This window comes from Vespula pensylvanica, chromosome 14 (genome assembly GCF_014466175.1).
Source record: "Vespula pensylvanica isolate Volc-1 chromosome 14, ASM1446617v1, whole genome shotgun sequence".
Lineage (NCBI taxonomy): Eukaryota > Metazoa > Arthropoda > Insecta > Hymenoptera > Vespidae > Vespula > Vespula pensylvanica.
The window spans coordinates 490,154-502,606 of record NC_057698.1 but is presented as its reverse complement, the minus strand read 5'-3'; the positions used below and the strand labels follow the sequence as shown (position 1 = coordinate 502,606).

The 12,453-nt window shown below is 29.5% G+C and overlaps 4 protein-coding genes across 5 annotated transcripts; 3 read left to right on the top strand and 1 right to left on the bottom strand.

Annotated features, from left to right (window-relative positions):
• The first annotated feature begins 168 nt into the window (after window positions 1–168).
• Window positions 169–1,133, top strand: LOC122634167 (protein MANBAL). The gene is made up of 3 exons (XM_043822826.1): window positions 169–328; window positions 497–668; window positions 776–1,133. The coding sequence occupies exons 2-3, from the start codon at window positions 498–500 to the stop codon at window positions 872–874; spliced, it is 270 nt and encodes an 89-aa protein (XP_043678761.1). The 5' UTR covers window positions 169–328; window position 497; the 3' UTR covers window positions 875–1,133.
• A 315-nt stretch (window positions 1,134–1,448) lies between these two features.
• LOC122634078 (integrator complex subunit 5) lies at window positions 1,449–5,366 on the top strand. The gene is made up of 11 exons (XM_043822658.1): window positions 1,449–1,848; window positions 1,945–2,074; window positions 2,155–2,564; window positions 2,646–2,781; window positions 2,854–3,523; window positions 3,647–3,894; window positions 3,960–4,165; window positions 4,247–4,393; window positions 4,480–4,620; window positions 4,694–4,954; window positions 5,037–5,366. The coding sequence occupies exons 1-11, from the start codon at window positions 1,630–1,632 to the stop codon at window positions 5,256–5,258; spliced, it is 2,790 nt and encodes a 929-aa protein (XP_043678593.1). The 5' UTR covers window positions 1,449–1,629; the 3' UTR covers window positions 5,259–5,366.
• Window positions 5,367–5,957: 591 nt separating this feature from the next.
• On the bottom strand, window positions 5,958–9,240 carry LOC122634079 (protein transport protein Sec61 subunit alpha). Its single transcript, XM_043822659.1, has 8 exons — window positions 9,059–9,240; window positions 8,785–8,852; window positions 8,502–8,567; window positions 8,173–8,383; window positions 7,841–8,098; window positions 7,593–7,759; window positions 7,108–7,497; window positions 5,958–7,037 (listed from the first exon to the last, which is right to left on the bottom strand). The coding sequence occupies exons 1-8, from the start codon at window positions 9,063–9,065 to the stop codon at window positions 6,774–6,776; spliced, it is 1,431 nt and encodes a 476-aa protein (XP_043678594.1). The 5' UTR covers window positions 9,066–9,240; the 3' UTR covers window positions 5,958–6,773.
• Window positions 9,241–9,952: 712 nt separating this feature from the next.
• On the top strand, window positions 9,953–12,334 carry LOC122634061 (regucalcin-like). 2 transcript variants are annotated; one of them, XM_043822630.1, is made up of 6 exons: window positions 9,953–10,132; window positions 10,968–11,155; window positions 11,238–11,447; window positions 11,513–11,725; window positions 11,805–11,920; window positions 12,015–12,334. In XM_043822630.1, exons 1-6 carry the CDS (start codon window positions 10,068–10,070, stop codon window positions 12,243–12,245), a joined length of 1,023 nt encoding a protein of 340 aa, XP_043678565.1. In that variant the 5' UTR covers window positions 9,953–10,067; the 3' UTR covers window positions 12,246–12,334. The 2 variants fall into 2 exon arrangements, with proteins under 2 accessions (XP_043678565.1, XP_043678566.1); XM_043822631.1 differs by lacking the exon at window positions 9,953–10,132 and adding an exon at window positions 10,496–10,623.
• The last annotated feature ends 119 nt before the right edge of the window (window positions 12,335–12,453 follow it).

The window sequence follows — 12,453 nt, the reverse complement described above, 5'->3', positions numbered from 1 at the left end:
TTTCAAAATTGATGAACTTTCTGAATAAGAACGTATATTTTCCATACTTTATTATAACCTTATCGATTTAGTAAATTACGCGTTTAATGTTTATCTTTGTCTAATCTATTATTACAACTGAACCAATATTTGAATAGTTGTCATTTTAAATACGACCGATATGGTTGGTAATTCTGAAAATTTTGCCATACGAACCGAACTTCTGCGTGCGATCGACTGTTGCTTAGGTTATTGATTTCCGTGTTGTGGTATATGTTTAATAAAAATTCATATCTCCCTCACACAATATTTGATGATTTCCTAAATGGAATTAAATACTTAGTAAAAGGTATTGTGATTTAAACTGTGCACTATGTTCAAGCATTTCCTGATTACTTGTCATTAATATAAAGGATTTTTATTGTACAATGAGAAAAATATCTACTAGTAGTAATATTCTTGAATATAAGTATTTCTAATGCATAGTGTTGATGTATTTAATGCATGTATCTTTTAGTATGGCAGATGCTGATCCACAATTGAAACGTCTTTTACTTCCTGCCGAAGAAACATTTTTTGAACAATTATTAAGAATTGGACTTTATCTAGGAGCAATATTTCAAGTTGTATGTATATTAGCTATAGTTATATACCGAGCAGGTCCATCTGATGGAGGTACTGCATTGAAGGTATAGTCTTAAATTGTAAACAATGATTATTTTTACTTATCATTTAATATAATTTATTTAGTTCAATATCTTTATGCATTTATTATGTATAACGATAATGATTATAGGATGATCCAAGTGATGTCGAATGTTCAGAAAACAGTCCACAAGTTACTCCAAGAAAACCTCATCGGCCACGAAAGCAAGAAAAAAAAAAGAGACGTTAGAACTATGAAAAAAGAATATCCTATTCGCTTTCTATATGTAAATATGGAATTCAAGTCTGTTAAATGTTCAATATAAATAATTTGATATTCCTAAGAACTCTTTTTAATACTTAATTCTTATATAGTTGACAAATGATATTAATCTTCCACATAAGTATTTCAGAAATTGTATAAATAATTTTAGATACTCTAAGTTGATAATTTTTTCAGAAGCATAATTGTAATAAAAATTTAATAAAACATGGAGACTGATAGAGTATGAATGTGTTTATTGTATAAGATTAATTTTATTGCCCTATAAATTAATGAAAATAAAATAAAGATATTAAAACTACTTATTATTTGAATTAGACATTTTGAAGTTTAGAAGTGTAGTCAAATCAAAGTTTATATTCGTAACCTATTTTGATAAAATGATTATAAATGTATATAATTATCATTTATCATTTAATAATTTTTATAATTCCTATGAAATTAAATGAATTCTGATTTAATAAAGTTTACAATTTGTATTATTTTAATATTCGATATAATTTTGATTACTGTAGTATGTTTAGTTTTATACGACATCTGAACCAATATGAACGTTCACGCATCACAAAAAAAGATGCAATTGCACGTTATAAAAACGTGAATGTATTCACGTAAAGTTATTACGAAATATAACTGATAATTTTTAATATATTTAAAGAATTAATAAAAATTTACTCTTTTTCTCTCTCTCTCTCTTAAATATATATACAAATACATTAGATATGTTACATTTAACGAATACATTGTCACCACAAGATATATTAGCAGAGGTTAGAAAATTTATTTCATCGGCTGTCAGACCTCATAATACAAATACTCTTGATGTAACAAGAACAGCATTGTTTTTACTTAAAAATCTTCCTGCTGCAAGAGATGCTGTACTTGAGTATTTTTGTAATGTATTCTGTATTGCAGTTACAAAATATGTACGGCAAATTGAGGTAAATAATAACAGTATATATGTATCGTCGACTAGTTTTGTTGATTAATTTATATAGAAATATTAATTTATTTAAACATTAATTTATATTTTACAGACAAATCAAAGTGTAGTTATATCCGAGGAAGGTATTATTATAGAAATTTATACTGTATTAAGTAATTTCATTCATGGAAATCCGGAAGCATGGGCACCGATTATATCAGCATGGTCTTTGGAATTGCTTGGTGAATATAAGCTTAATTTTATATAACATATCGATAGAAAAACTACTTTTCAGTATAATGTTAATATTTTACTTTAATAGGTAAATTATCATCAGAATATTCAAAACGAGGTAATTTACCAACCAATGCTGGAATCAATGATTTTTTACAACAATGGATGTCTTGTCGTGCTACTCGTACATTGATCGACATCACGGCGCAATGTCTTCAATGTCTTATGCATTCTGATACAGAATCTTGTATTAAAGCATTACTGGATACTAGCGTATTACATAGTCCGCATTTTGATTGGGTTGTTGCTCATGTGGGAAGTTGTTTTCCAAACACAGTTATTACAAGAGTATTATCATGCGGATTAAAAGATTTCTGTGCCATGGGCTATGAATATAATCTAAAGAATCCAAAATTGAATTCTGTCGTTGGTATTCTAGGACACTTAGCTGGTAGTCACTTTCAGGATATTAGAACTGCCCTGTTGGATTTATTTAAAGTAAGAGAATACGATGATAAGTGGCCATAATAATTAATAAATTTCTTGGTTTACTAATTTGTAACTGGTTTTTTTTTACAGTGGAGTTTGGATGAAAACATAAATGTTGACGAAGATACGAGACAGCAAAAATTAGCTACTGTACCATTTCTGTTGAAACTAGCTTCTCTTTCTCCAACGTTATTAAAAGCAATAACTAGCGATATTTCGCAAATACGTAAGTAAAGTGCGTAAAGGCTTTAATAGATTGGTAAAGATATAAAAAATAATATAATATTTTATATTTTAGTAAATCCTGATGTTATTCCACGACTTGCTTTATATGCCTCAGATTGGTGTAAATATTTCAATAATCAACCGGAGGCACTGATTGACTTAGCTGTACACTTAGCATTAGGTTGTGAACAAGGAGCATCCCAAATAATAAATATTCTATTAGATACTAGTTTGAATACAAGCAATGTTGGATATCATAGTGTTAATGCAACTCAGAGTGTCAAGAATGTATGTCGTGAAATATTAGAGTTAATGCTACAAGAAATAAATTTAACTTTTAGGACACACAGTGTACAGTCTGCAAATATTTCTCTTTTAAATTCTATTAAACAAGAGTTACTTGTGATAATACCATTACTTCTAAATAGAGATCCATTACGAGTTCAAACAGCAGTGAGGCTATTGTGCTTCATTGGTGGACAAAGTTCTAATATTTTAATATCTGCTGCATCATTTATGTTGGTAAAAGCCCAAACAACATTTCATTTAGCTGCATTGATACATCTTATTTCTAACAATTCTATATTGTTTCCCGTAAACAAACCCGAGAGTGAAACTATGTTCGCTAATCATGGTTATTTTACACAAATAGTAGAACAAGCACTTCGAGAAATTCATTATAAAAGTGTTACAGAGATACAAGAGTCAAGAAAATTATTTGAAAATCTTACGATATTGTTAAAGTAGGTATATAAAGTGAAGCTTTACGTAATATCTATCTATATTGATGCATGATACAGTATCGACTTCTTTAAATTACAGAAGAATAATTATAAACGTGAAACTTGTTTTGTTTTTTCTTTTAGGTGGGAGAGATCTAATAAAGTAATAGTATTTAGATCGAAAATAGTAACTAGAGCCATTAAGTCGAATTTACTTCAAATTTCCTCATTATTAACGAAAACGGATAATTTTGATTTAGCAAATGATATAGCTGTAATGCTAGATTTGTTAAGTATGCCTGGGAAAGATTATTTTGTTCCAAACATTGAACTTACACTAAAATTGGTAAAAGCAGTACTGCAATATTTTTTTTTATGTATAGCAGAAGAAGGTAATTTATTCATTGGTATGCTCAGTTATATTATAATGCTTACTAATATCGATATTGATTTACAGATATTATGAAAAAAGAAAAAGGCATAAAAATAGTTTGTCATCTATTAAAGGATTTAACTTGTTATTCTCAGTGTGCACGGGTCTTAGCACTTAGAGATATATTGGTACATTGCATTAATAACGATCCAGCCAAATATTTTGGTGCAAAAGAAAAATTTGAACCACAATTTGAAGAAATGTTACTATTGCATCAAAATCATAGGCAGGTAATATTGTTACAAATTTATAATTGACAAGTCAAACACATATCTCATATTATGTTTCTAATATTACTTTCGTAACTGTAGGTTACAAGTACAATGCTAGCTCAAAGAAACTCTTCTGTATTTCATGCTGGTGTAATAGGACACGGTCCAAGAAGACCACCACCTGAGAACAACCTTGATAAAGGGATTATTACTCTAAATAAAATGTTGTTAATTGACGTGATAAAGGTAAGCTTAAATGCACATATACACTTGTTATAAAATATAAATTTTATATATCGTTATATAATATTTTTTTTATTTCATTTTTTTAGGCTTGTTGTAGCAATCAGGAATTAGAACAATATCCTGTTAATTTAGATGCAATAACAATGGTCAGTTTATTGTTAGTAGAATTAGTATCACCTGATGTTATGTATAATGGATTGCCATGGCCTGACGAAGAATTTACAAAGGTAGATACTTCTTAAAAAATATGCTGATTACTAAATCTCAGATATCAGTTAACACAGCTTTTTGTTATTACAGGTTACCGTGGAAAGAGATTTACAAATCCGTCGTACATTTAAAGACGTACCTTTGCTATGGACTCTTTTAGAATTAACAGCTTGGTACAGACCTGCTTTAGCATATTGTTCTGTCTTGTTAAGAGGTATAGCAGCTACGGTTATGGCTAACTGGAATATAGAAGAGGGAGTAGCACTTTTAAATGTTATGGCACTTGGACAATTGCTACCACCTCCATTAGCAAGTATTAGAGATATTCTACCTGTTCTAGAATCTAATCAGGTATGCGTGTACACGTTCATTTTATAAATAAATTACTTGGGATTTTTTCTTCAATAAAAATATTATTTTGTTTTTATTACAGATAAATACTGTGATGAGAGAATGTGTATGGGCATACATGCGAGAGAATGTTCCATCACCGGCATTATTTACTCGCAATGAAGGATCTAACGTTGCATGGAGAGATACGGATACTTCTGTTCCAAACACACGTTTCATAGAAATACTTCGTTTGATTTTACTCGCAAATATTCACAATTTAGGTCCACTTTATTCTACATTGTTTTTTAATGAACATAAATAATAATGCAAAAATACCTTTATATTTTATACGATTGAATATGAAGGAAAATATAAACTTTTTCATATAAATATAGGAATACATAATATAATTATGATGTAAATAATATAATAATCACTTATTTTGTATACATTATGTTAGAAAATTAAAAAAGAAATGAATTTTAAAAAATATAATTAATAGAGAAAGAAAAGCTAATATAATGTGCCTTTGAAAGGAATTTAATACTTTTATACTATTCACAATACAGTATAGGTATTCAATATACCAATTTCTACATTGAAATTGTATAACAGTAGGTATATTATTATCAATAACAACGCTATTACATACAAAGTAGAAAAGGACATTCACACTTTATAAAATAGAAATGAATTTTTTGCCAATATTTTATATATATATGTGTGCATATATATATATATATATATATGTATATATATATGTATATGTATATGTATATATATATATATATGTATATGTATGTATAATCATCTGCTATTCCGTTCATAATACATATAAAAAATCAACACTCGTTTATAAGTTTAAGAGTCATATGTTGCATCATTGATACATCTCTCACATTCATCCTCTTTTTGATATTAATAAATTGCAATTGTTTTACGATATATTGAGTAAATATAAATAAACAAAAGAAAGGTAGTTTCTTTTCCATAGGTAGGACAAAGCAAGGAAGACGAAAAATAAGTTTTACTTTTTATAAAAGTACATTGTGCTAAATACATTGAAGAAATTAAATTGTGTTATGTCTTTGATAATACAGGAATGATGGTACCTATGATGAACAAACAATGTTCAAGTTGATTGCTGTACGAATACCCTAGGTGGGTGTCTCGTCCGAACAAAATGATTACATATCGTATATATGCATAATTGCTTAAATTCATATAAACGTTACGAATTTAATCGTACTCGTCTCGAGTCTTTCATAAAGCTCTGGATTATACAGAGTTTAAAATATTAGTAAAAAATGTTGAGAATATTTAATTATTTTCTTACTATGTACATTGCTCGCGTGCGTTTGTGAGAAACTTTTTATCTCAATTGAATGCATCGAGCATCCGACAAAAAACTTTTCACATTCTTATTCGAGCATTTAAGAGTTATGTATGAATTCCTCTTCTACACTTCGTCATTGCATTTGATTGCAATTGGTATGACTTACGCACTAAAGATATAGTGCAGAACAAACGGCTATTTTACTTACACATGCGAGAAAAAAACGTATTTCTTTTTTTAAAAAATAAACAAAAAAAAAGGTGTATATAATTCTAACATACATAAGAGAATTTATGAAATAATTGCATAATGTGACAAATCTACCAGGACAATGTATACACATATTGTATGATTTGATTCACACGATGAAGACTTCACTTTATGGCAAATCAGGTACATATTAGTGCTGACATTGCCAAATGTTCTTATTTTACAATAAATTATTATTCTCAGTTCTTCAAAATTAAAAAAGTTCACTTTGAAAGTCTATGTATATTAAGTTTAGAACAATAGAGTGCTCATGCCACCCATTTCACTTTGTTCTTTAACGAAGATTTCAAAGTACTGATATATAATAGTCACAGCAAGTAATATACCAGTGCCCGATCCAATTGCACCAAGAAAATCGGCCAGTACAGAGAGAGCTCCGATACATAGGCCACCAAACGCTGCAGCAGTTGGAATGTATCTGTTTAATTCACGAATCATGGAATTGTCCCTATGTCCCCTCATAACCATTTGTTGTTCCTTTAATTGTTTCCATACCTAAATTGACAAAAATGCATATTACTGTATTCAGTACATACTTAATGTTATAAAAAGTATTTGAACTCACATCTTTTGCAGAACTGCCCGAAACTTCTATCCATGTTTTAGAGAAGAAAGCACATGAACCAAGCATGAATAAGATGTACAGAACAGCATGCACTGGATCTTGGACGATATGACCTACTGACTCTGGCGGTGAAAGATAATAACATAATCCACCAACGGGATAAGACCTAGCAGGACCACCACCACCAACGTCAGACCAAACTCCCAACAAATTGACAATAACGTTTCCTTGGAACTTCACAGCCAACATCTGAGAGATGACGTACAAGTTGGATACTAGTGCCGATTGAAGAATAATCGGAATATTACTGGTATAGAACAATTTGATGGGATAACTGCTATATTGACCTCGGTACCTAGCAGATTTTATTGGTAAATCTACACGGAAACCCTACAAATACAAATCGATTATATTAATTACATTCATCCATATTTTTATCTATAAATTTTTCGAGAGTATAGCAAATGATATTTCACACATTTTACCTGGAAGTATATCACAATTGCAAATACCAAGATAGTAGCTAGGAGATTCATGAGATTAGGAAGGTTCTGTCTATAAAATGCTTCGCGAAGAGCTCGTACTTTATCTTGTCTCGTAGCCAAAAGATGAAACAAAGCAATAACAGCACCTTCAAATTCTGTTCCACGACCTGTGCATTTACCACAATTTATATAATATACCACATTACATGTGATCACTCAAAATATGTATAATATTGAAATCAACATACCAGTATTGACAGTGGCAGGAGAAAATGCTTTCCATACTATGGTCTCGCAAATATTAGTGGCAATAAAAAGAGAAATACCGCTTCCTAAACCATAACCCTTTTGAAGCAATTCATCGAGCAGTAGTACAATCAAACCAGCAACGAATAATTGAATGATAATCAAAAGACAAACACCAGCTCCAATTTCAGTTGGATCTCCATACATTCCAGTCATTACATAAACAATGGCTTGCCCAACGGTGATAACCATACCGAACACTGTATGAAGAAAAAACGAAAGATTTTTTAATCAATGAAAATATTGTAAGATATATACAACGTTCTGTAGTTACATTTTTGTGCCCCATTAAACAGCGCTCTATCTTTCGGCGTGTCACCAACTTCAATAATCTTTGCTCCATGCAGAAGCTGCATGATAAGACCAGAAGTAACGATAGGAGAAATTCCTAATTCCATTAATGTACCTCTATTTGATGCAAGAATAACACGAATCCAATAAAAAGGATCTGCACTGTCCGAAGACATAATACCGAAGAGTGGAATCTAAAAAAATAATATACGTTATATAATGTTGAATATTCTCTTGTGCAAAATATATTATCAACTTACGAGGCACAGGTGATAATAACAAATAATATATATATATATATATATAATTTACCTGACAACATACTAAAAAAATAAATAACGTTATCGCCGTCCATAATACTTTTTCTCTGAATTGAATCTGTAAAAAAATAGAAATATAAAAGATGTGTAAAAAAAGAAAAAGAGTGATATAAAAAATGATGTCACACGTATGAAAGTAGGTTAAAGGTTATTTTTTCCCAATTATTACAATAGTCCAATGTTGATCTAATTTTTACAATACAGAATTTTAGGAAGTACAATGCGTGCAATTGGCAAATATAATCGAAGATATAAATAGATCCACGAAAACTTACCTTTCTCTGTGGTTTTGCTATTTCTGGTAGTATACTGCAAAATGGTTTTATCACCTCCAAAAATTTGACTGAAAAATTATAATGAGACGAGTAAGAAAAAGGAAAATAAAATTTCGGTGATGAAAGTCAACGAATATAAAAAAATTTCCTCGTAGTAACAATATGTTGTTATAGTATAAGTGATTCCGGGAGGTTACCAATACGGCAAATAGCGGTAATATAATTTAAGATCAAATTATCATTGCAATTTATAATAATTAAATTATATACTCACATCCCATTTTAATACCGTTATTTGTCTTTAATATTACTGTTCAACCGTGCAACTAACCGATGCTCTTAATAGGACTCCAAGAACAACACCGTTAAACACTTGTACATGAAACAAGAAGACTCGAGTAAAGGTGGCCGCGTAGGCTTAAACTGGCAAACGGTTGCGAATCGTGGCTCTCTTCGACGACACGTATCAATATGCCGCTGTCACGTGACTTGATGATGTTGGCCGCGAGAGAAGAGTGTTTTCCTAACAAACGACAGATGGCGCCACTATGCCTTTCGCGCAAGCGCACCAAATCATACTTTTATGCGCATGATACTCACGTTTATCTTTGTTCAAATTTAATTTTTTAATGTTTTAATATTGTACAGCTATTAAAGTAGGTATTTATGACAATGCATATTTGCTTTAATTTTCTCATATTTTTTCAAAGATGTCATAAATGTGTTATATAATCGTTTAGTAAATTCTTTGTATAGCATTGTAAAAATATTAATCTTAAATAAATGGGTTCTATATATTTATTTATTTTTTTTTTTTTTTTATAAAAAATTGATTAGATATATAAATGATAGATATAGAAAAATCGTATTATTTTCTACAAAAGAATAAATTATATTTCTAACAACTATTTATTATGTTCTAAGAGATAATAACGTGAAATATGAAGGAGAAAAATGTATTTCTTTGTTATTTTTTTAAATTATTCGTACAAGTTGTGACAGAATATAAATGGGACCATACTCTATTACCGATAAGTTTCATTTATATTCAACACGTCTTGAATAAATACCACAATATTGATTTTATGTTCTATCACGCTTATCATTTTCTGTCAGTATAATAAAGTGAACGTAAAACTCTATATAAGGATAAAGAATAAGTTCGACTTGTCATTCTTTCTGTTCCAGTACTTTCAATTTTTCAACATCGAATCAAATCCATCGAGAAGTACGTACATCCCGTCCGCTTTCTTGAACTACATCGAAAATATTGAATTTTCATTATGTTCGATATTTTTCGTTTTTTCTTATATCTCACTTCGTATTTTGCTGCTTTGACAGATGCTAGGTAAGTGAAAGGATTTTAATTATTTGAGAAGCACAAAAAATAAAGAGAAAAAATAAATAAATCTAGCATGCATTTGGCTAAGAATCAACCTGTTTCTAAACTCATTGGAATTCGTACTTTCTAATTTATTGTACATGTATTGTATCGTGTAAAAATGTATTCGATGTATTCGATATAGCGATTACGTTCTTTTTTTTTTTTTTTTTCTTTTTTAATAATCTTTAAACGTGCACACACATGTACACGTATGCGCGCGCATATTTAATACGTTCAAAAAAAAAATAATACGAATGTATGAGTATACGAATGTATTCATATATCTCTACGTTTGTAATCATATGAAGTGATCATAAATTTTAACAATAGTTCATTGTTTTTATTTTTTAAATATTTTCGTTGTTTTCTATTTTTTAACAATTAACGATTGTTATTAATCGAAGATATTTTTATACGTTTGAAAATTGAATCAGAGGGTTTTTTGAAATGGCCACGTAAATATATTCTTTTTACATAATCTATAGATGTATAAAGTATTCGTAGAACTTATGTAATAGTGCATTAAGTATTTCCTTAGTAGTTTTCTAATTTCGTTTAATCGATCGGAAAATGTTCTAACATTCCTTTTTCCTCTCACTATACGATAACCTAATACGTAATTTTGTCCTTAATATGTCATTGAGAAAAGAAATCAATAGCAAGATCATTGATTTTATTTTTTATCGATTCCATACGAGTACAATTAACCTAATAATAATATGATCAAATATTCTTTCATATTTTTATAACAATCTAATATTTGAATAATTAAAATTATTAATGTCTTTTTTTTTTATAGGGTAAGTGTAACAGAGATTAATGAAAATACACCTGGTATTACGATTAAAACAGTAACAGAACCATTTGGACTTACTGAGGGACCACATTGGGATGATGGATCTCAGAAATTATATTTTGTCGATATTGCTAATCAAAAATTATATAGATTAGATCCTTTATCTGGCTCTGTTACATCTACATATATAGGTAACAGATATTAATCAATATAATTAGAACGAGATGTAATGCATCTTTGATCAATTTTATAAATTATTTGTTCTATTTATAGAAAATGGTCCAGTTGGAGTAGCTGTACCTGTGGAGGATGAGCCTAATAAATTTGTAGCAGGTTCTGGCACCGACTTTGTTCTTGTTACATGGGATTCTGGGCTTAATTTAACTAAAGCTTCTAGTAAAGTATTATCTACCGTTGATAAAAATCGTAAAAGTACAAGATGGAATGATGGCAAAGTTGACTCCTCTGGACGATTCTGGGGTGGTCAGTATCAAAATATTACATTATCATATAACTTAATTAATGGTAATAATTAATTCTTGTGATAGGTACCATGGGTCCGGAAATAAATGGAGATGTAGTCCCTGATCAAGGAACTCTTTATCGCATTGGAAAAGATTTCGCTCCACTTGTTGAAATATCTCCTGTTTCTATAAGCAATGGATTAGCATGGAACAAAGAAGATGATACATTCTACTATATTGATTCACCTACGCGTCAAATAGCTGCATACGATTATAACCCTCTCTCTGGAAGTATATGTACGTAATATTTAAACATTTATATTTCATACGAAATAATTATATATTTTTTTTAAATTAATTTTTTTTCCTTTTTCAGCTAATAAAAGAATTGTGTTTGATTTGGGAAAAAACAATATTTCTACTGGTGTTCCCGATGGCATGACTATAGATACTGATGGCAATCTTTGGATAGCTGTTTTTAATGGATCTGTTGTAAGTAGAGTATACTAATGAATTACAATGGTTAGAACGTTTGAATGCTTGGATTCCATCATAATTAATATTATTGTAAATACATTTCATTTAGGTACTTAACGTGAATCCAAAGACTGGAAAATTAATACGTTACATCAGACTTCCAGCAGAAAGAGTAACCAGTGTAGCATTCGGAGGACCAAACTTACAAACTTTATACATAACCACATCAAGTTATGGACTATCCGATGCAGAAAAGAAAAAGCAGCCTAAGGCTGGTTGTGTATTCGAAGTAAAAGGTTTAGGAGTTAATGGATTATTGGCCAATTCATTCCAATTGTAAACGCATTAATATACATGTCAATTTAAAAGAAAATTTTTTATGAAATAATACTGCAAATATATGAAAATAAGTGTATCCAATGGTATAAATATCTTACTATTTGTTGAATTATACGAGATATTAAAGTAACTTTTACAACATATTGTATATTTTTGAGCATATGTTTAAGAAAGTCTTATCTAATTTCAGAAATATAATCAATTCTATC

What these genes read in the sequence shown, in the direction of transcription:
- LOC122634079 (XM_043822659.1), bottom strand. An exon ending in TAGCAAAACCACAGAGAAAG is followed by an intron (nt 8,568 to 8,784) that starts GTAAGTTTTCGT and finishes ATTTTTTTACAG; the next exon opens with ATTCAATTCAGAGAAAAAGT. An exon ending in CGGGCAGTTCTGCAAAAGAT is followed by an intron (nt 7,038 to 7,107) that starts GTGAGTTCAAAT and finishes TTGTCAATTTAG; the next exon opens with GTATGGAAACAATTAAAGGA.
- LOC122634061 (XM_043822630.1), top strand. Translation starts at nt 10,068, where the DNA reads ATGTTCGATATTTTTCGTTTTTTCTTATATCTCACTTCGTATTTTGCT. An exon ending in CTCTGGACGATTCTGGGGTG is followed by an intron (nt 11,448 to 11,512) that starts GTCAGTATCAAA and finishes TTCTTGTGATAG; the next exon opens with GTACCATGGGTCCGGAAATA. An exon ending in CTGTTTTTAATGGATCTGTT is followed by an intron (nt 11,921 to 12,014) that starts GTAAGTAGAGTA and finishes CATTTCATTTAG; the next exon opens with GTACTTAACGTGAATCCAAA.
- LOC122634078 (XM_043822658.1), top strand. Translation starts at nt 1,630, where the DNA reads ATGTTACATTTAACGAATACATTGTCACCACAAGATATATTAGCAGAG. An exon ending in TGTTAATTGACGTGATAAAG is followed by an intron (nt 4,394 to 4,479) that starts GTAAGCTTAAAT and finishes TCATTTTTTTAG; the next exon opens with GCTTGTTGTAGCAATCAGGA. An exon ending in CTGTTCTAGAATCTAATCAG is followed by an intron (nt 4,955 to 5,036) that starts GTATGCGTGTAC and finishes TTTTTATTACAG; the next exon opens with ATAAATACTGTGATGAGAGA.
- LOC122634167 (XM_043822826.1), top strand. Translation starts at nt 498, where the DNA reads ATGGCAGATGCTGATCCACAATTGAAACGTCTTTTACTTCCTGCCGAA. An exon ending in ATGGAGGTACTGCATTGAAG is followed by an intron (nt 669 to 775) that starts GTATAGTCTTAA and finishes TAATGATTATAG; the next exon opens with GATGATCCAAGTGATGTCGA.